This window comes from Plecotus auritus (genome assembly GCF_963455305.1).
Source record: "Plecotus auritus genome assembly, chromosome: X".
Lineage (NCBI taxonomy): Eukaryota > Metazoa > Chordata > Mammalia > Chiroptera > Vespertilionidae > Plecotus > Plecotus auritus.
Window position 1 is genome coordinate 113,412,455 of NC_137784.1, and position 20,489 is coordinate 113,432,943.

The window sequence follows — 20,489 nt, forward strand, 5'->3', positions numbered from 1 at the left end:
CCCTGTTGTCTGGGCTCTGTCTGTGGAGCCTGGGGGTGTTCCCGCCGCCACCTTGCTAAGGAAGCCCCCAAGCCCTGCTGTCTGGGCTCTGTCTGCCATGTCTAGAGACTTCCCTGCCACCGCCGCGCTAAGGAAGCCCCCAAGCCCTGCTGTCCAGGCTCTGTCTGCCAGGCCGGGTCTTCTCCGCTGCTGCAGCACTAAGAAATCCCCCAAGCCCTGCTGTCTGGGCTCTGTCTGCCGGGCCTGGGGCTTCCCTGCCACCACCCTGTGAACGAAGCCCCCATGCCCTGCTGTCTGGGCTCTGTCTGCTGGTCCTGTGGCTTCCCCGCTGCCACCGCGCTAAGGAAGCCCCCAAGCCCTGCTGTCTGGGCTCTGTCTGCTAGGCCTGGGGCTTCCCTACTGCCGCTGCGCTAAGGAAGCCCCCAAGCCCTGCTGTCCGGGCTCTGTCTGCTGTGTCTGGGGGTGGATCCAGCCTCGCCGCTTGGTCCCCACGAACCCCGGTGGGGCTGACAGGCCTGGACACTGCAGCAGTGGTGGAGCGGGGAGGCTGGATCCGCCCCCTCTGGCGCCGAATCCAGCCTTGCTGCTCCGGTGGACAGGCCCGGACACTCTAGCAGCAGGGCTGAGGGTACTGGGCGCCGCCATCTTGTGGCTATGGGGGCCGCCATTTTGTCGTGGAGTGACGGTTAATTTGCATATTACTCTTTTATTATATAGGATTCTCTGCTAATCATCAGTTTTGCATGCAAACAAAATCCATTTTGCCAATTATGGAATTTTTCCCTCAGTTGCATTCAAGGTTCATAAAGCTATAACTTTCAGTCTTTTTAAAAAATATTTTTATTGATTTTAGAAAGGGAGAGGGAGAGAGAGTTAGAAACATCAATGATGAGAGAGAATCATTGACCGCCTGCCTCCTGCATGTCCCACACTGCACTGGGGGTCGAGCCCACAACCTGGGCAGGTGCCCTTGACCAGGAATTGAATCTGGGACCCTTCAGTTCATATGCCGACGCTCTATCCACTGAGCCAAACCGGCCAGGGCTATAACTTTCAGTCTTGATCTCAGAAGTTGCTTGATTAGTAGCTTGATTAGTCTTTCTGTTTAATATATTGAAGATGCAAATTAGTCTATAGTAATTTATAAGAAGATGGCTATTTGAGTGAGCTTGTTCAAGAAAATGCAGAAAATTTGCAGCAGTTTCTTAAAGTATCTCTTAGAAGAGATCAGTAACTTTCAGTCTGACCTTTTTCTCTGTATTTAGTCAATTGCTTTGAAGTATGCTTCCTCCCCACCCCCCGAACAGTTGAATTTAAATATAAGTATACCTCTTTGAATTTGACACTAAAGATAATATAAAGTTTATTTTCTATAAATATGTCTATTTATATGTATATAAAGCTAGTAAAGTGATTTATACCTTTCTCTTTTTGAATTCAAACCATAGACATGGATGGGGGAAAGAATTTGTTTAGTTTAAATTAGCAGGAATGGGCATATATACTATCCGTGGTGTAAGGAAACTTTAACAGAACTAGGGTTAAAAGTACACTTTCTAGCCCCTTCCTGTGGATTTTCACTTTGATGTAGTCCTTGTCGGGCAACTGAGGTTTTGTATAAGCACCCTGATTCTTAGAATAGAAAGGCAGTGTTTCATCCTTGAGGCCACAGATTTTGTAAAAAATTGAGGAAATAAATTAATTCACTTAGCAAACTCATTGATCATCTGTTGTCTTCAAGGTACTATCTTAGGTTATGATAGTGGTTCTATTGAACATGCTTATTTTATCAGATCCTAGTTCTGAATCAGACATTGAGTGAAAAGCATAAAGATAAGATGCAATAATTTCTGAAGGTTTGAAAACGGTGTACTTGAAAATACCAGGTATTAAGTACTAACTCTTCAAACTTTTCTAGTGTTAAATTATGCTAAATGGTATCTTTTATTTGATTAGAGCAGTGCTGACCAATAGAACTTTCTGTGATGATAGAAATGGTCTATATCTACTAGTACGCTGTCTAATACAGAGCCACTAGCCATATGTGGCTCTTGAGCACTTGAAATATGTTTTGTGCAATAGAGGAACTGAATTTTTAATTTTATTTTAAGTAATTGCCACATGTGCTTAGTAGCTACTGTAATGAATAGTGCAAGATTAGATTATCTATAAGGGTCCTGCTACATCAACATAGTTTTAAACTTAAAATAGCTTTTTGAAAGGAATGTGTTCTTTTAAAACAACTCATGAAGCCCTAGCTGGTTTGCCTCATTGGATAGAGCATTGATCCGAGGACTGAAGGGTCCTGGGTTCAATTCCTGGTCAAGGGTATATACATAGGTTGCAGGCTTCATCCCTGGCCCTGGTCAGGGCACGTGCAGGAGGCAAGCAATCGATGTGTCTCTCTCACATCGATGCTTCTCTCTTTTTCTGTCTCTCCCCCTCCCTTCCACTCTTTCTAAAAATCAATGGGAAAATATCCTCAGGTGAGGATTAACAACAGAACAAAAAAAAATTAAAAGAACTCATAAAGTACCGGTAAATAAATTATTATCTGAGCATATATCCTTCCAGACTTAATTTTTTCTGCATATCATTTTAGAAAATTGGATATCTGCCATTTTTCATCTGAGGTAGAGTCTATCTCAAAAACTGTATAATTCTAATATTCTCACTTTTGTTGATGTTTGATCAGGGTATAGGAAAACAGTTAAAAGGACAAAGGGTGGTTGAGATTATGATGTGAAGAGAAAACATGATTGAGTGTGGTGGACCTGACGCCCAACTGGATGTAGAGGGAAGGACTTTTCCTCAATAACTATTCTAGAGTCCTCAAAGAATGATCTGAAGTTCACTGGAAAAAGCAAGCTCTGCATAGTACTAAGCCACTAAATGCTAAGCCCAGACTTTCTACCTAATACTCCTAGTCTTGCCCTCTGGGACCCTGGCCTTGGTGATTGGCCTCTCTGCATCTTCTCCTTATGATCGAAATCTGTTTGTTCCAGCAATTCTTTTGCTGGCCCATTCATTATGTATTTTTACACAGCTTTCTCTCTTTTCCTATACCAAGCTGCAGGTCTTTAGAGATTTTTCAAAATTCCTAGTGATAGACAAATAGAAATAAACACAGTTCCTTTCTGTTTCCCTTCTCATTTTTATACCTGGACTCAAGAAAGGTGGACAAAATGGAGACACAGGTGCTAAGGGTATGTATTTGTTGACCCAAATTGCTTCTCTGGGAATTTTATGTAGTTGACAGTGACACTCTGAGTTTAGGACAGATTGAGCTCTCTGGCTGCTAGGAATGAGGAGGTGGAATGATAGAGAAGAAGGAAAAGCAACTCGGGGCAGGGGAAGGAGTCTTTCCCCTCTACTGTGCCAGTCCTATTATCTCAAGATGAGGCACATAAGGATCACTCAGTAATGTAATGAAGCAGGGATATAGTGGGAAGCTTGTTCCAGACAGGAAGGGAGAGAGGTAAATTCTCCGGGTGGGGTAATTGATCCATGGATGTCATTTATATGTAATTTGGGCACTTATTACCTGCACATTGGACTGACACATTTTTTCTTTTTTTAAATATATTTTTATTGATTTAAAAGAGGGAGAGAGAAATAGAAATGTCAATGATGAGAGACAATCATCCATCAGCTGCCTCCTACATGCCCCCTTAAAGGGATTGAGCCTGCAAGGCCCGGTCATGTACCCTTGATCGGAATCGAACCTGGGACCCTTCAGTCCACAGGCCGATGCTCTATCCACTGAGCCAAACCAGCTAGGGCAGTGGTTGGAAAACTCATTAGTCAACAGAACGGCAAACCATGACTCGTGAGCTGCATGTGGCTTGCGAGCCGCAGTTTGCCGACCACTGAGCTAGGGCTTTACACATTTTTTTCTTAAATGAATCTTCTTTATTAGCCTCTGTTTAAAGGATGGCAATGTTTCCATTAAAAAAAAGCCTCAGAAGAGACTTGATTTAAGCTAAAAACCTTAGGGCAAACAGGAATATGGAGATTTGGGTGCTAATGGAGCAGCAGTGTCTTGAATGCTTAGAGTTCTCTTATCTCTTATACCGTATTACCATAGCCTTTACAGCACAGGGTTTGTTTTTTTTCTGTCTCCCTGCTTTTTAGTTCTCAGATCTTCTTTTCTCTGTAAAAGAGGGTCAATTGAAGTTGGACTGTAATACCAAATTTCTACAGAAGATGTCACTGTTTAACTTGATTTACAGTGTAAATCATTTAGTATGAGTCACATCGAAAGATTCAGGTTTTGTTATTTTTTTGCTATTAATCAGTTCTCTGTATTTGAAACTCTGGGTTTTAAGTTAGTTAGCATAAAGTGTGTGCATATCTTCCTTAAGATTAGAAGTAATAGGCAAGATTTTTTTTATATCAGCAGTCAAACATCTGTCTAGTTTGCAACACTGAACAGTATTGGGCACATTGGTGTTTTTAAAAAATAACACTCAGTAAAAAATGGACGTGTATAGAAGCATATAATAAAAATAGAAGTAAATAAAAGTAAAAAGTTTTGTTATCACCATTTAGATATAATTGCTGTTATAAACTTAAAAAATGCTAAACAAAAGTGGTTTTATAGGTAGTACTTTGCTCTACTACTTGGTGTTTTTAATTATCATTGTTCCATGTCAGTTTTGATAGATTATCAGATTTCTTTTCAGTAGGTTCATGGTATTACTTGTGTGGATGGACTTAAATAGTTCCCTGTTAATAGACATGTTGGTTTTCTCCAGTATTTCCTTTTTATAAACAGTTGATAACAGTGAACATCCTCGTATGTACCTTTGCATACTTGTGTTTTTGTAGCATCAATTTCTGGAAGTGGGATTGCTGGGGCAAAATGGCATGCGTATTTACAATTTTAATAGGTGTTGCTATAGAATTTGTAACATTATAAATTGGTGCTTTCACCAACAAGAGTGCTTTTTTTCTCTCACTTTTGCCAACATATATCATCAGGTTTGAGTTTTGCCAGTGTGAATGGGTGAACAGTAGAATCCCATTATTTTAGTATTTGTTTCTCAGGTAGATATCATTTTATATGTTATGCCTTCTCTTCTGTGAATTGTGTATTTGTATTTGTTCTCCATTTTCCCATTCAGTTCTTATCCTTGGTGTCTAGTGTATAATAGGAATATTTGTTACAGATCTTTTCTTTCAGATTGGGTTCATGTCATACCTAGGTTTTTACCTTTTCTTAAGAATGTGAAAATATTTTGTTTTCTTCCATTCTGCTTATGGCTTTATTTTTTACATTTAGATTTTAATCCATCTGGAATTTATTTTTGTGTATGCTGTGAGGTAGGAATAATACTTTACTTTTTTCCCAAGTGGATAACTAGTTGATCAAGCATCATTTATTGAATATTTAATCGTCTGTTTACTGACTTAAAATACCATCTTTATGATATACTAAATTCTCATATATTTCTGGATCTGCTTCTGGGCTCTGTTTTGTTCCTTGATTTCTTTGTCTTTTACTGTACTGTTACAGCACCATTGTAATTGCTGTAGCTTTGATATGGTTTGCTGTCCGGTAGGGAAAGTCTAATCTGCTTTGTTCACCTGCTCTTTCAACCTACTTTTCTGTCTTGAATCCAGTGCAGCCAAATTATAATCATTATCACCACCCACTACAGTGGGTGTAGAACATTCTCTTTTGATACTCTATAAGAGTTTCTACTGGATTCTGTGATATCAAAAAACTGGGAGTTTAAGAGGTATGCCTTAAAAGACTACTGATCATACCTCATTTATCAGACTTGGCTGACAATGAATTGGACCTGGGCTAGACTTTTCAGGGAAATATCTTTGGGGTTGAGTGTGATATAGACTGACCCTTTAGCTTGCTTGACTCATGGGAATGGTTCAGGGCCAGAACCAGACACCTGCCATGCTAATAACTTCCCTCATGGTTCAGAATTTACTGTGACTGAAGATGGGTGGTTGCTATAATACTGCCCACTTGAACATGGGTACACCATATTTTTAGGGCTCCTAAAGCATCAAGTCAGTAATGGCCAATTAGGACTTTTTAATTTTTACTAATCTCTAATTAAAAGTTACCTAGTCGTTCATTTCTAGAAACAATTCTTACACTGTGTTCATTTAGAATTTCATAATGCTATGACATTAGATAGCTAACTTCTTAAATCTTCTAGTTCCCGTTTGGTAATATGAAATACAGATATGTGTGTATGTATATGTATACATATATATATTTATATCTATTTTTTTCTAGAATGACCAATCAACAGGGGACATAAAAGTGATTGGTGGAGATGATCTCTCAACTTTAACTGGAAAGGTATGTATGTATCTTGAATAAGGCCCATTATACCAAGAGTCAATTAGTAAGACTATGCTGCCAATCAATCACTAGGAGGCAGCTTACATGGTTATTTATGCACATAGGTATCTTTCTCTAGGTCATATAGCAAAGAGACAGTGGAATCCAACATTAAATTTAAAAGTTCATGTTCCCAAGTACTGCTATCTGCCACTGTGCTGATCTAATTTGGGATCCTTCAAAAATATATACATAGGAAAAGGCAGTCTTTTTAAAAAATTTGTTCCACTTATCCATGTATTCATTGGGTGATTCTTGTGTGTGCCTGACTGGGGATTAAACCCAAGACCTTGGCATATTGGGACAGTGCTCTAACCAACTGAGCTTTCTAGCCAGCACACACATAGTTTCTGAAAAGATAGAGGAGCAGTAAAATGTAGTGGCTGAAAGTGTGGGTTCTGGAGCTGGACAGCCTTGATTCAAAGCTTGGCTCAGTACTTCCTAACATGTGACCTGGGACAGTTTATTTAACCTCTCTGTCTCCCATATTTAAGGTGGGGATGGCAGCCACGTCATAGAATTAAAAGAAGACTAAGTGAAATAATGCATGTAGAGTTCTTACAACAGTTTCTGGAGTTAGAACACTCAGTAAATTCAAATGTAACTATTATTTTAAGAAACCTCAAAGAGTTTTTTTAAACATCAAAATTCTTGCAGTATAAACAATTGGCTGAACTAATAGAGATATTAAGATGTTTGAGCATTTTTCTTCTGATACATGAAATGATTTTTGAGTAACCAATAATAGAGCTATGGTTTTTAAGCTGCCATTTATTTTTTACTTATGGACCCTGTGCCGAATATAAAGGCATAATCTCAAAAGTTTCACACATTTCTGTGAGGTGTATATTATTAGCCCCATTTTACAGATCAGGAAAATAAGACTCTGCAAGATTGAAGGACTTACTCAAAGTCACACTGCCAGTAAGTGGTAGAGCTTGTTTATGAATCTAGGTCTTTCATTCTCCAAAGAACTTTTTGTCATCTGGCTTTTACATTTTTTAACAATATGGGGTTTTTTTGTTTTTTGTTTTTTTTTTTTTGAGAGGAAGGGGGGAGGAAGAGAGAGATAGAAACATCGATGAGCATGAAAATTGATCGGCTGCCTCCTGCACATCCCCTACCGGGGATCAAGCCCGCAACCTGGGCATGTGCCTTGATCAGGAATCTTGTGACCTCTTGGTGCATGGGTCAGTGCTCAACCACTGAGCTACACCAGCCAGGTGGCTTTTAAATTTTAATGTTCACAGATTATTTGACTGAGTATAAGGAAACTTTAGCATACAGTACTTGTGTCAAATTCTGTGGTCCCACTCTGCTGGTGTGGCTTAGTTGTTGAGTGTCATCCCATGAACCAGGAGGTCATGGTTCGATTCCCGGTCAGTGCACATGGTCAGTGCACATGCCCGTGTTGCAGGCTTGATCTTCAGTGAGGGGTGTGCAGTGCAGGAGGCAGCCGATCAATGTTTCTCTCTCATTGATGTTTCTATTTCTCCCTCTCCTTTCCTCTCTGACATCAGTAAAAACATATTTAAAAAATTCTGTGGTCCCATATCAGAGTCCTGCCAAATTAATGTTCTCAACATCTTTGGAAAACTTTTAAAGGAGAAATTATAATCTATTGATCCTTTCCCCTCTCTGTCCATCTTATACACCACTGCCAGACCTATTCTCCTTTCCTTTCAGCATGCTTTGCCCATATTTTGAAGTTATTTGAAGCCCTTACTTTTGCAGTCAATTTTTAGTGCTGGAAGGGGCCTAGCCTTCACATTCTGTGCTTTTATTTGACCTTGCCTTTCCCACTTAATGGCTCTGTCCCACTATGTAACTATGTGACCTTAAAACATATCTCTAAAATAACTTTCTTTTCATGATAGTCACACTAAAGTACATTTATTGTGGAAAAAAATCAAGACATAAATTGGATGAAGTTATTTCTTGGTGGTTAGATTATAGGCTATTTAGACTTTCTATTTTAGTTTATCTTTTTGGGACATAGTGTGTGCAGATATGTATTCCACAACCCCCTTTTTGCACTTAATGGATTAGAATATGTGAAAACAGCTCTTCAAATCTCTACTCTTTGACTATTTTTGTGACTTTAGGCAACTCGTTGATCTCTGAGCTTCAAATTTTTCATTTAATAAGTAAGCATGTAGCTATTTGACATAAAATAAGCTGTCAATAATGGTAGCAATTCTCATTCTTTTATTTTTATAAAACAGTATTGATGTCTCTGGACTTTTATTTGTATAAAATGTCTCATACCAGTTAAAGTCTATAATTATGACCTAACCAAGGTTCTGTATCTACTTAGTATTAGAGCCAAGACTAGAATCCAGTTTCTCTGTCTCCTAATTCAGTGATGTTTTCAAACTGCAACTTCATCCAATAGTGCTCATTGCTGCAACAGTGAGACAGTTACTGATAGGAAAATATTATCCTTCAGATGTGCTAGCTATGGTAGGGTAAATGTTGAGAAAGAACCACATAGTAGGTGGTGAAAAAATGATTGGTCAGTTAATTATTATATTCAATTTTATTAAATATTTGGATTGAAGTATCTATTGAAAGACAAATTAGTTGTGATATGAAGAGAGGGAATAAATATGAACTGTGGTAGTAATATATATTGTAAAGTATATGCAAAATTATTGATTATACAAAGTGAGGTTTTTTAAAAGTTCTAATATTTCTTTCTTGCAACCCAATGGATCTTGTGTGCCCTACTTTGGTAACTACTGACTTAGAAGAATACATAGAACATTAAAATTCTAGTGCTATATGTATGTGACAGAGAAATGAGAACTAAAATAAACAATATAGTATGGATCTTGTGATAATGATTATAACCAGAATGTGAAATCCTACTTTATTCCTATAATTAACACAAGAACAAATAGGGCTATTTTCTACATTAGTAGTAGTTAAATGGTATTTTCTCTAAGGATTCTTTCAGCTATAAATTTCTGAGGGGTAGAAATTGGGGTGAAGGTTTTTGGTGGGAGTAAGCAAAGATTGGTACCTTTTTTAGTTTAGTCTAATAATAAGAACATATCCAGAAAATGCAGAACAATTTTAGTTAATGAGTAAATAGGTTTTGAATTGGATTCCATATGGTAAGTTAAATGCATGATTTTGGAGTTATTTTTGAGTTAGATAGGTACTCATTCAAGTCCCTCATTTTACACATAGGAAATTGAGGCTCAGAGAAATTTTATGACTTTCCCAAGATTAGACCTCTGTTTAAGCAATAAAAACTTTTAGAAAATGAACATATGGGTCAAATTTTATTTTTAAAAATTCTATTGCAGTGAAAATTTTATATTAAAGAGTTCTAAATCCCAACAGATGGAATTTGTTATGATGTGATTTGAGTTATAATTAGAAACACTGTCTGATTCATTGTACTGATTTTCATTTCTCTTTTTCTTCTAGAATGTCTTGATTGTTGAAGTAAGTTCTACATACTTTTAATATAGTCTTTATTATTTTCTAACTTAGTATGCACAATCCTACAGGTAAGCTAGGGAAAGAAATTGCTCTTCATCAATTTTAATGGTAGGCTTGTGTTAGAAGAGAATGAGAATTTTTGTACTGGGTAATGGAAAGGTTTGGTATATTTCTCTTTTTGGCTTGAATTTTTTCCTTTTATTTATTTTTAAATATACACACACACACACATACATATATTTTTAGTATATCTTGATTGATTTCAGAGAGGAAGGGAGAGGGAAAGAGAGATAGAAACATCAGTGTTGAGAGAGAATCATTGATTGGCTGCCTCCTGTACGCCCCCCTCCCCCACTGGAGACCAAGCCTGCAACTTAGGCATGTGCCCTGACCGGGAATCAAACCGTTGACCTCCTAGTTCATAGGTTGATGTTCAACCACTGAGCCACACTGGCCGGGCTTTCCTTTCTTTTAAAGTTAATGTATATTAGCCCTGGCCCTTTGGGCTCAGTTGGTTGAGCATAATCCCATGCACTGAGAGGTAGCCAGTTCTATTCCCGGTCAGGCCACTTCCCCAGTTGTGGGTTTGATTCCCAGTAGGGTACATGCAGGAGGCAGCCAATCAATGTTTCTATTTCTCTCCCTCTCCGTTCATCTCTCTCTCTCTAAAAAAATAAAGTTCATGTATATTATTCACATGAATGTTTTTAATGCTTCTATGGCATACATGTATCTAGATACAAATAAAAGCCAAGCGACTGGAACGACTGGTCACTATGATGCGCACTGCAGCCAGCCAATCGGCCTGATTGGGGGGGCGGCCCCTCCCTCCCGCCAGCCCCGCCCCCGATCTGCCCCCCCATGCCTCCAATCTGGGACAGGGCCCCTCCCCCTGGCTGGCCCCACCCCAGATTGGCCACCCCCCACCCCGATCAGGGACCAGCCTGCCAACCTTCTGCTTCCCCTCTTGACCCCCCCCTGCCAGCCCAGCCCAATCAGCCCCCATCTGGTGGGCTGGCCAGAGCCCACCTGTGCACGAATTTGTGCACTGGGCCTCTAATATATATATACAGTGTGACACACACATATATATATTAAAAATATTTTTATTGACTTTTAGAGAAGGGGGAGAGAGAGAGAGAAACATTGATGTGAGAGTGAATCATCAATAGGCTGCCTCCTGCATGCCTTCTACCGTGGATTTAGCCTGCAACCCAGGCATGTGCCCTGACTGGAAATCAAACTGGCAACCTGTGGTGCATAGGACAACACCCAACCAACTGGACCACACCAGCCAGGGCTACAATATATATTTTGATTAAAAAATTTATATAGTGCCACACTATACATATTCTCTCTTACAACTTGTTATTTTCATTCAAAATTGGTTTTGAGGTTATTCATTTTGACATATATAGAGTCAGTTGTCCGTAAAAATGCCACATAGCATTGCAGTGTATGAATCAAACAATTTATGCCCTACAAATAGCGAGATTGCTTGCAGTTTTTCCTACTACTACAGGGCTGCTCTAAGAGTGCCCTTTTCATGTCCTGATGCACATTTGTGTGAGTTCCTTCTAGATACAGGCACTTAGAAGTAGAATGACTGGGTTGTAGAATCTGTACATTTTCAATTATACTATTACTAGAGGCCTGGTGCATGGATTTGTGCACCTGTGTGGTCCCTCGGCCTGGCCTGCGGGGATCAGGCTGAAACCAGCTCTCCGACATCCCCAGGGGGTCCCAGATTGCAAGAGGGCAGTTCTCGAGTGACGCACCCTGGAATCAGGCTCCCTCCTCTCTGGTTCCGGGAGTGTCACCTGACAACCACAGCTGCCAAGTCACCACAGCTTGGCAGCTCCTGCATTGAGAGTCTGCCCCCTGGTGGTCAGTGTGCGTCATAGTGACTGGCCGGTTGGCCGGTCGCTTAGGCTTTTATATATGTAAATTGCCAATTTACTTATCAAAGTGGTATATACTTTATACTCCCACCAATGGAATGAATTCTCATTCTTTTATATAAAATGGTTTAAGGCTTAAGAGCAACGGTAAACCTGAATTTATTTTTTTGTTTTTAAGCTTATTTAGAAACTTTAGCTTATAGATTAAAAGATAAACAAATGATAATTCTTTTTAAAAGTTTTGTTTACAATATCCCTGGGAATGGGTAGCTTTCTTAAAATGTAGATTCATTAATTCCACTTGAGATTTATTTATTCTCTGGGGTAATGCTGCTGAATAAATTACCACAAATTTATCAGCTTTAAACAACACAAATTTATTATATCAGTTTACGTGGGTCAGGAATGCAAGTACAGGTTAGCTGGGTCATCTGCTTGGGGTCTCACCATGCTGAATCAATGTTGGGGCTCCTGTGGTGTATGGTCCTCTTCCATGTTCATTCAGGTTGTTGGCAGAATTTAGTACCTGTGGTTGTAGGATGGCCCCATTTTTTTTGCCGAGTAGGAGTTGTTCTCAGCTCCTAAAGGCTATCTTCATGTCGTAGCACATGGTCCTCTCACATGGCAGTTGACTTCAAAACCAGCAGGAGAATTGCTCTCCAGTCTCTTACGATTATCTTGCACAATATAACCTAATCACAGGAGTGACCATCCTATCATTTTCACAGTTCCCTGTTTTGTGAGGGAATTATTCCTGGAGTGTACACCTGGGGGCAGGAGTGTCTTGGAGGTCATCAGAACAGAATTCTGTCTGATACAGCTAAAAAAATCTGCATTTTTCACTAGTCTCCAGCCCTGATATTGCTGATGACTCACAGACCCCACTTTGTGAAGCACTGCTTTATACCATTTGTAAAGAGTATTTTCATTGAAGGGTATTAAGGTATGGTTTAAGAAATATTTTCCCAGCCCTAGCTGGTTTGGCTCAGTGGATAGTGTCGATCTGCGGATTGAAGGGTCCTAGGTTCGATTTTGGTCAAGGGCCACGTACCTTGGTTGCAGGCTTTTCCCTTACCCAGACCCTGGTAGGGGCACATGCAGGAGGCAACCAATTGATGTGTTTCTCTCACATAGATTTTTCAGTATTTTTCTCTGTCCTTCTCTCTTCCACTCTCTGTAAAAATCAATGGAAAAATATCCTCAGGTGAGGATTTAAAAAATAAGAGCCCTAGCCAGTTTGGCTCAGTAGATAGAGCATCTGCCAGAAGACTGAAAGGTCCCAGGTTCGATTCTGGTCAAGGACACATGCCCGGGGTGGGGGCTCAATCCCCTGTGGTGGGTGTGCAGGAGGCAGCCGATTAATGATTCTATCTCATCAATGATGTTTCTATCTCTCCTCTCCCTTTCTCTCTGAAATCAATAAAAATATATTTTAAATAAATAAATAAATAAATAAATAAATAAATAAATATTTTCCCAATTAGAGATGGGCTTGTTTTGAATAATGTCCTACTTTTGATTAACTTACTAAGATTCACTTTCACATAAAGACATTTTATATAGTAAAACCTTATTAATTTGGATATTTTAAAGATGGTATATTTTATTGATTTTTTACAGAGAGGAAGGGAGAGGGATAGAGAGTTAGAAACATCAATGAGAGAGAAACATCGATCAGCTGCATCCTGCACACTCCCCATGGGGTATGTGCCTGCAACCAAGGTACATGCCCTTGACCAGAATCGAACCTGGGACCCTTGAGTCTGCAGGCCGACGCTCCATCCACTGAGCCAAACTGGTTAGGGCTAAAGATGGTATAAAGCAGAGTTTCTGAAAGTGTGCATCTGAGAGTTAGAGGGGAGAGCATCCCAATCTTGAATTTATGAAAAAAAATCTGAAATACTTTTTAAAAAAAATATATTTTATTGATTTTTTTACAGAGAGGAAGGGAGAGGGAGAGAGAGTTAGAAACATCGATGAGAGAGAAACATTGATCAGCTGCCTCCTGCACACCCCCCACTGGGGATGTGCCCGCAACCAAGGTACATGCCCTTGACTGGTATCGAACCTGGGACCCTTCAGTCCGCAGGCCGACGTTCTATCCACTGAGCCAAACTGGTCAGGGCTGAAATACTTTTTATAATGGAGGGCAGCAGCATAATTCTCTAATAAAACATGTATGTACATATACATATATATAATTAGTTTCATTGACCTCTTGGTGCCTACAAAATCCAGTCCTGAGGACTGGCATTCCTACTGCTTGCTGAGAGCCAGGTTATTTACAGTTTCTAGAATATCTAGTGTATGAATTGTGAGAATTACTGCACTGAAAAAATTGGCATTGTTCCAATTATACATGAAGTTTGGGTATGTTGTGTTTATAGAATGACTGATTTTAAAGTTATGATGGTTTTATTTACCATTTAAATGTCTTTTTTTAAAGGATATAATTGACACTGGCAAAACAATGCAAACCTTACTTTCCTTGGTCAAGCAGCATAATCCGAAGATGGTCAAGGTCGCAAGGTATATATAACATTTTGTCATAGGAAATTTACCTGAGAGTTAAAAACAAACAAACAAACAAACAAAACACAACCTATATCTGTGTCCCATCCCCAATAATTCTGATGTCATTGGTCAGGGGTGTGGCTTGGATAGTTGAAGTTTTTTTTTCTTCTTCTTTTTTTAAGTTCTCAGGTGCAGCTAAGGTTGAGAATCACTTTAGGTCCTCTCCAGCTCTTTAAATATATTTATCTAGGAAGGCATGAAGTCATAAGTTTTATTGGGACTTCCTTTAACACACAACAAGGCTTTCAAAGTACCATCTACCGCTTTTTTTAATGGCTAAAAATTTCAGCACGAAGCACTTGAGTTACAAAATTAGCTTTTGTTCGAGTTGACTCATCCTACCTGCAGTTTTTGCTCTCAAAGATAAATATTACCTCCTTTAGCATGCTAGTTACTTTTTAACCTAAAGTTCCTCTTTGTAAGCAAACTATTAAAAGTCTTGAAAGGTGATGCTCACCACTCCTACACTCTTTGTGGCTTAGGGATTGTATTTCTAGGGATTCTGGACTAAGAGCACTTATCTTTTCTTTGCTCATTGGCACTCCCCACCCATTTATCTTCCTGATTAGCTGTCCTTCGATGGGTGCGTGGGTAGTTGGGGTGCAGCTCTCAGAACAGTCTATCATGTTCCAGGTGGAGATCAATCAAAGGCCTCGTCTGTAGCATGAACTCATTGCTGCCCCTGCCCAGTGATCCCTGTGATTTATTTAGCTCTCTGTTTCATAGTCTTTCTTTGGATATGTTAAAACTGACCATGGTATGCTAATTTCAGATGAAACCATGTTTCAGAACATTAATGTTCTCTTTTGTAATGCTCTGTAGTGTCTATATATGTCACATGTCACATTTTTAAATTAACAGCTTGCTGGTAAAAAGGACCCCTCGAAGTGTTGGATATAGACCAGACTGTAAGTGAATTACTTATTGTCAATCATTTAGGCATCTTTAACCCAACTAATTTGATAAATGAAACTAGAGGCCCGGTGCACAAAATACATGCACTCGGTTGTGGGGGGGTGAGGTGGTCCCTCAGTCCGGACTACACCCTCGGGGGATATCCCTGTGCTGTCATTTGGACATCCTTAGTGCTGCCGCGGAGATGGGAGAGGCTCTCGCCACCGGTGCTGCACTTGCCAGCTGTGAGCCTGGCTTCTGGCTGAGCAGTGCTCCCCGTGTGGGAGTGCACTGACCACCAGGGGGCAGCTTCTGTGTTGAGCGTCTGCCCCCTGGTGGTCAGTGCGTGTCATAGCGACTGGTCATTCTGCCATTCAGTTGATTTGCATATTAGCCTTTTATTATATAGGATAGGGTGGTTTAGAGTTACATTAGAGAATATTTGTAGAGAAGGCACATTTGATTTGAAAGTGATGTTTTTTGGCCCTTGCTGGGCAGCTCAGTTGGTTGATGTGTCATCCCGATGCTCCAAGTTTGCGGGTTTAATCCGTAGTTAGGGCACATACAGTGGTTAACCAATGAATGCATAAATAAGTGGAACAATGGAACAATGGCTGGATGTTTCTCTGTCTTCCTCTCTCTCCCTGTCTTTCCTTCTCTCCCTTCCTCCCTCCCTCTCTCTTTCAAATAAGTAAAATTTAAAAGTATTTTTTTAAAAAGTGATGTTTTCTGTATCTAAATGATGAATTATGATTCCTTTTAGTTGTTGGATTTGAAATTCCAGACAAGTTTGTTGTAGGATATGCCCTTGACTATAATGAATACTTCAGGGATTTGAACGTAAGTAAAACTTCTTTTTCTCACTATCATTTTTCAGAACCCATATAAAAATTTACGAAAGAGAATTGTTTTCTCTTTCCAGCACCTCATAATTTGAACAGACTGATGGTTCCCATTAGTCACATAAAGCTGAAGTCAAGTAAAGCTGGAACTTGGCCAGGCTAAGGGTGACACTTCTTTCTGGCTGAAATAGTTGAACAGCTTTAATATACACTAACTATCCCATTATTATTTCAGATGATAGATGCGCTCATAAGTAAGAAGTAAATGAACTAGTTTAAGTCTTTTAATTCACTGTCCTTCAAATACCCGCCTCCTACTCTGGAGGCAGGAGTCTTGAGAATGAATTTATGAGCATAAGTGAGGAAGATTAGGAAGACTACACAAACCTCTGTTTGTTTAGTAAAAAAGCCTGCAGCATAGTACTATTCTTATAAGGTATGCAAATTGCTGTTCTTGCCTTTCACTTCAGAACACACTTTTCTAATGCGAATTTCTGGATTTTTATTTTTTAGCATGTTTGTGTTATAAGTGAAACTGGAAAAGCAAAATACAAAGCCTAAGATGAGAGTTCAAGTTGAGTTTGGAAACATCTGGAGTCCTATTGAAATCACCAGTAAAGTTATCTAATGTTCTAGTTCTGTGGCCAGCTGCTTAGTAGAGCTTATTGCATGTATCTTATAAGAATTTTATCTGTTTTGTAATTTAGAAATGTCAGTTGCTGCATTCCTGAACTCTTTATTTGCACTATGAGCCTAAAGACTATCAGTTTCCTTTGGGTGGATTGTTATTTGACTTGTGAATGAAAAATCTCTTAAACCACACCACTATTGAATGAAAATATTGAAATTGTATCTGTAAGAAACATTTAAAGAGAAGATATATTAGTTTTTAATTGGTATTTTAATTTTTATATATTCAGGAAAGTACAGAAGTGATTGAATATTGTTAATTATACCACTGTGTGTTTAGAAAAGTAAAAAGCAGTCAGGTTTTGTATCTAAGACAGCACTTAAGAGATATTGTTATATCAGATAAACCGAATGTCCTGGAATTCTTTAAGTAGTGTTTCAGTATTATTAACTGTATTTTCACACTTGTTCACAATGTTTTCGGTGAATCTTTGTCAACAGTTCCTTTTAAATACAAATCAGTAAATTCTAGAATAACATTACCACTTTATGAATTCATCAGTGTAAAAATCCTTAAAATAAAGGCTGTCTCTTTAAAAGAAACTATGCATACCTATAATTTCTCTACAAATTAACCTAGTGTAGTTTTCTTTTGGTTTCCTTTTCCCTGTCAAGTTTTAGTAACTAGTTTAATTGTAATCTTTACCAAGCATGGCAAGTAATGATTATCTGGTAGAATGGATAAGTGGAACTGGCGAAATTCTTACCCACTTTAGCGACATTAACTTTCATACAAATGGTATACCTTACTACATTTTACTGTGCTAAAATGATATGACTTTCTCTTGGAATTCTGTTGGAAATTGTTTAGATTGCAATTTCATCTGCATCACAACAATTTGTTTTCAGACATGTACGATTACCTTCTTTGTATAGATAATACTTTATTGACTAAAGAAAAACAACAACAAAACCTTTTGTTTTCTGGGAGCAGGAAGAAAAGTTTGTTTTTTGTTTTTTGTTTTTTTTTTGAAAACACCTTTTAATTGCTTCTCTGTTCCAGGTAAGGTATGAACTAGCAACTTTAAGCCATCTAGCTATATTTATGGCTTAAAAAGTTTGCTGCAACTCCCAGCAGCAAAGTAGGGAACTTTAAATAATAATTTGTTATAGCCCTAGAACTTTCTAGTTAACAAAACTTTTTTATTTTTGTTATCTCATTTGATCTTCATAACCCTATGAAGTTGAGGTCAGTGTTACCACATGTGAGTGTAGTATCCAATATAACTCCTGATTCTTCCCCCCACCCCTGTCTCAATATGTCACCTCACTGAGGTGATTTACAACTGTAATCTTCCTCCCATTGCTAATCTTCCTTACCCAATCTCTTTTCAATTGTACTCACCATCTTTATTAGGTTGAACCATATGAAATTATCATTTTTGTGGGTAAAATTAGTTGGGTATTGGCAATTTTGAGTGGTAACCTAATAACATGCTGTATAATTTACATTTGTATTTATTGCTCACTGTCTCCCCCCCTCCACATCTTAAAATATAAGCTCCATAAGGAAGGCAAGAATTTGTATGTCTTGTTCACTAATGAATGTTTACCTAGTCTCTCAAAGATAGTAGAAGCTCAAATTGTTGAAATAATGAATAGCTAAGTGCTTGGTTTTTAGACTGTTCTGACGGTGGCTTATATAGCTATGTGACATTGGATTACTTAACTTTGGAACTGGTTTACTCCACTGACTAATGGGGATAATGCTGTCTCCTTCACAGACTTATTGTGAGAATTAATTAGATTAGATAGCACAGGTAAAATAGGACAGTGGCCTGGGACATACCAAGTGTTTCATAAACATTAGTTGCTACTTCAAAAATGAATGTTTTGAGATGTTAGGTGCACAGCTAGTAAGAGGCAGAGATTTAAACCAAAATCTGTCTGATTCCTGCTACAGTATCATGAAGAAGCTGAACTGTTTCTCCTTCTGATTCACCTAAGCTCTTTAGTTTCTGGTTAAGTAATGTTTTAGCTGGTTGGCAAACTCAACAAGAAATCCAGCTAACAGCTAGGAAGGAACCACCTAAAGCTCATGTACTTTTCTAATAAGAATGTTCCTGTCCTAACCGGTTTGGCTCAGTGGATAGAGTGTCGGCCTGTGGACTGAAAGGTCCCAGGTTCGATTCCGGTCAAGGGCATGTACCTTGGTTGCGGGCACATCCCCAGTAGGGGATGTGCAGGAGGCAGCTGATCGATGTTTCTAACTCTCTATCCCTCTCCCTTCCTTTCTGTAAAAAAAAAAAAAAATCAATAAAGTATATTAAAAAAAGAATGTTCCTCAGACCTTCCTTAACCTGATTTTTGGGCATACAACTCTAATGATTTTATTTGTTTAACCAGTTTTCAACATAATATAGTCCCTTTATAAGATGGGGGAAGGGAGATGCTGACAAGAACAGCAGTAATTTTCAGAACTGTCCGTCAAAGGTAGGAAAAGATATTAAAATGAAAAATGTTGTAGCCTCTTGGGGCCATTTTTTTCATTTAGTATAGGAGCAAATGGTCATAAATGTCACAACTCAGTAACCCCTAAGGGCTATACTTTCATTACAACCCTGTATAATAAGGGATGCTCATAAGGAAAGGAAAATGAAATTTGCTTGATTATAAGAGATATGGAAGCTTGGGATCTGTTTTAGGAATGTTACTATCCAAAGGAATGTTGGTGATTAAAGAAGAGGTAGTGACCTGGAAAATTCATATGTATTGAACCCATCATGTTTTCTTGTACTGTGAATGCTTAGAATATTATATGTGTACCATACCTATAAATATAGGTAGGTTCCCATTTTAATTCCATGTATAAAGGATTTATAGATAATCTGGCTACTGCTCTAATTAATTAGCTTGGAAAGCTAATCATTTAATGTACTTTCCTACATTTGAGATTCTAGAAACACACTGAGCATCCTCTGTGGGCCAGGTACTGGGGAAGACAAGGAAAGGTGGTTTCATAAAGATTTCATTCTATTTGTGCAAAGGGATAGTAAACAAGATAATTTCAAATAGTGGCAGGCTGTGCAGAACCTAAAACAGCAATGTAACAGGATGGGGGTAGAATGAGGAGTAGGCACCATATGTTAGGTGGATAAGGAAGGTCTTGCTTGAGCTTCAACTGAATGGAAAAGAAACCAGCCACATGAAGGGCTAGGTGTAGACAGTTCCTTGCAGTAGGAATAGCAAATACAAAAGGTGCTGAGATGGTGACTTAACCTAAAAATAAAAAGCAGTTCAAAGTGAGAAACAACAAGTATTTATTTGAGATCAAAGAATAGCTATTTGGGAAGCACTGATGCAGGCAGAAACCCAAATAATGTTCCAATTAGGATACAAAGACAATGGATGTTTAAGAGAAAGGGAAGAGGAACAATTATATTGAGACAACATAAACATAGTGATGTTAATTCTAAACAATGTTTCAAATTTTGAGTCTGGTAGCCATTGGCCTGATAGTCATATCTGCTTTCTGCTTATTTTTGCAAACAGTTCTTTGGGACACAAGGTTGCTTTATGCCCAGTCCAAAGGTTATTTTGCCCTGTTTTAACATTCCAAAGATTTAAGGATAAGACATGCAAGGCAGTTCCTCTGGGATGGCAGCCCCAGCTCCCTTTTAAAGTGGCTCCTTTTATTACTTTTTGACATGACAAGTCATCTGAGATGTTGGAAGGAGAGAAGGAAGGCCAATTTGTCTGCAGTTAAGGAAAGTGGTAGGACTTGAGATTGGAGAGGAAGGCCAGGGCCAGACCACGGTCAAC

General features: G+C 38.8%; 1 protein-coding gene across 3 annotated transcripts in view; it reads left to right on the plus strand.

Annotated features, from left to right (window-relative positions):
• The window catches only part of HPRT1 (hypoxanthine phosphoribosyltransferase 1), a 36,886-nt gene extending 17,921 nt beyond the window's left edge, over positions 1–18,965 (plus strand). For all 3 annotated transcript variants that reach the window (XM_080653845.1, XM_080653846.1, XM_080653844.1), the window contains exons 4-9: positions 6,266–6,331; positions 9,812–9,829; positions 14,174–14,256; positions 15,163–15,209; positions 15,959–16,035; positions 16,551–18,965. In XM_080653845.1, coding sequence (XP_080509971.1) covers positions 6,266–6,331; positions 9,812–9,829; positions 14,174–14,256; positions 15,163–15,209; positions 15,959–16,035; positions 16,551–16,598 — 339 coding nt within the window. In that variant the 3' untranslated portion in view covers positions 16,599–18,965. The remainder of the gene's footprint in view (positions 1–6,265; positions 6,332–9,811; positions 9,830–14,173; positions 14,257–15,162; positions 15,210–15,958; positions 16,036–16,550) is intronic.
• The last annotated feature ends 1,524 nt before the right edge of the window (positions 18,966–20,489 follow it).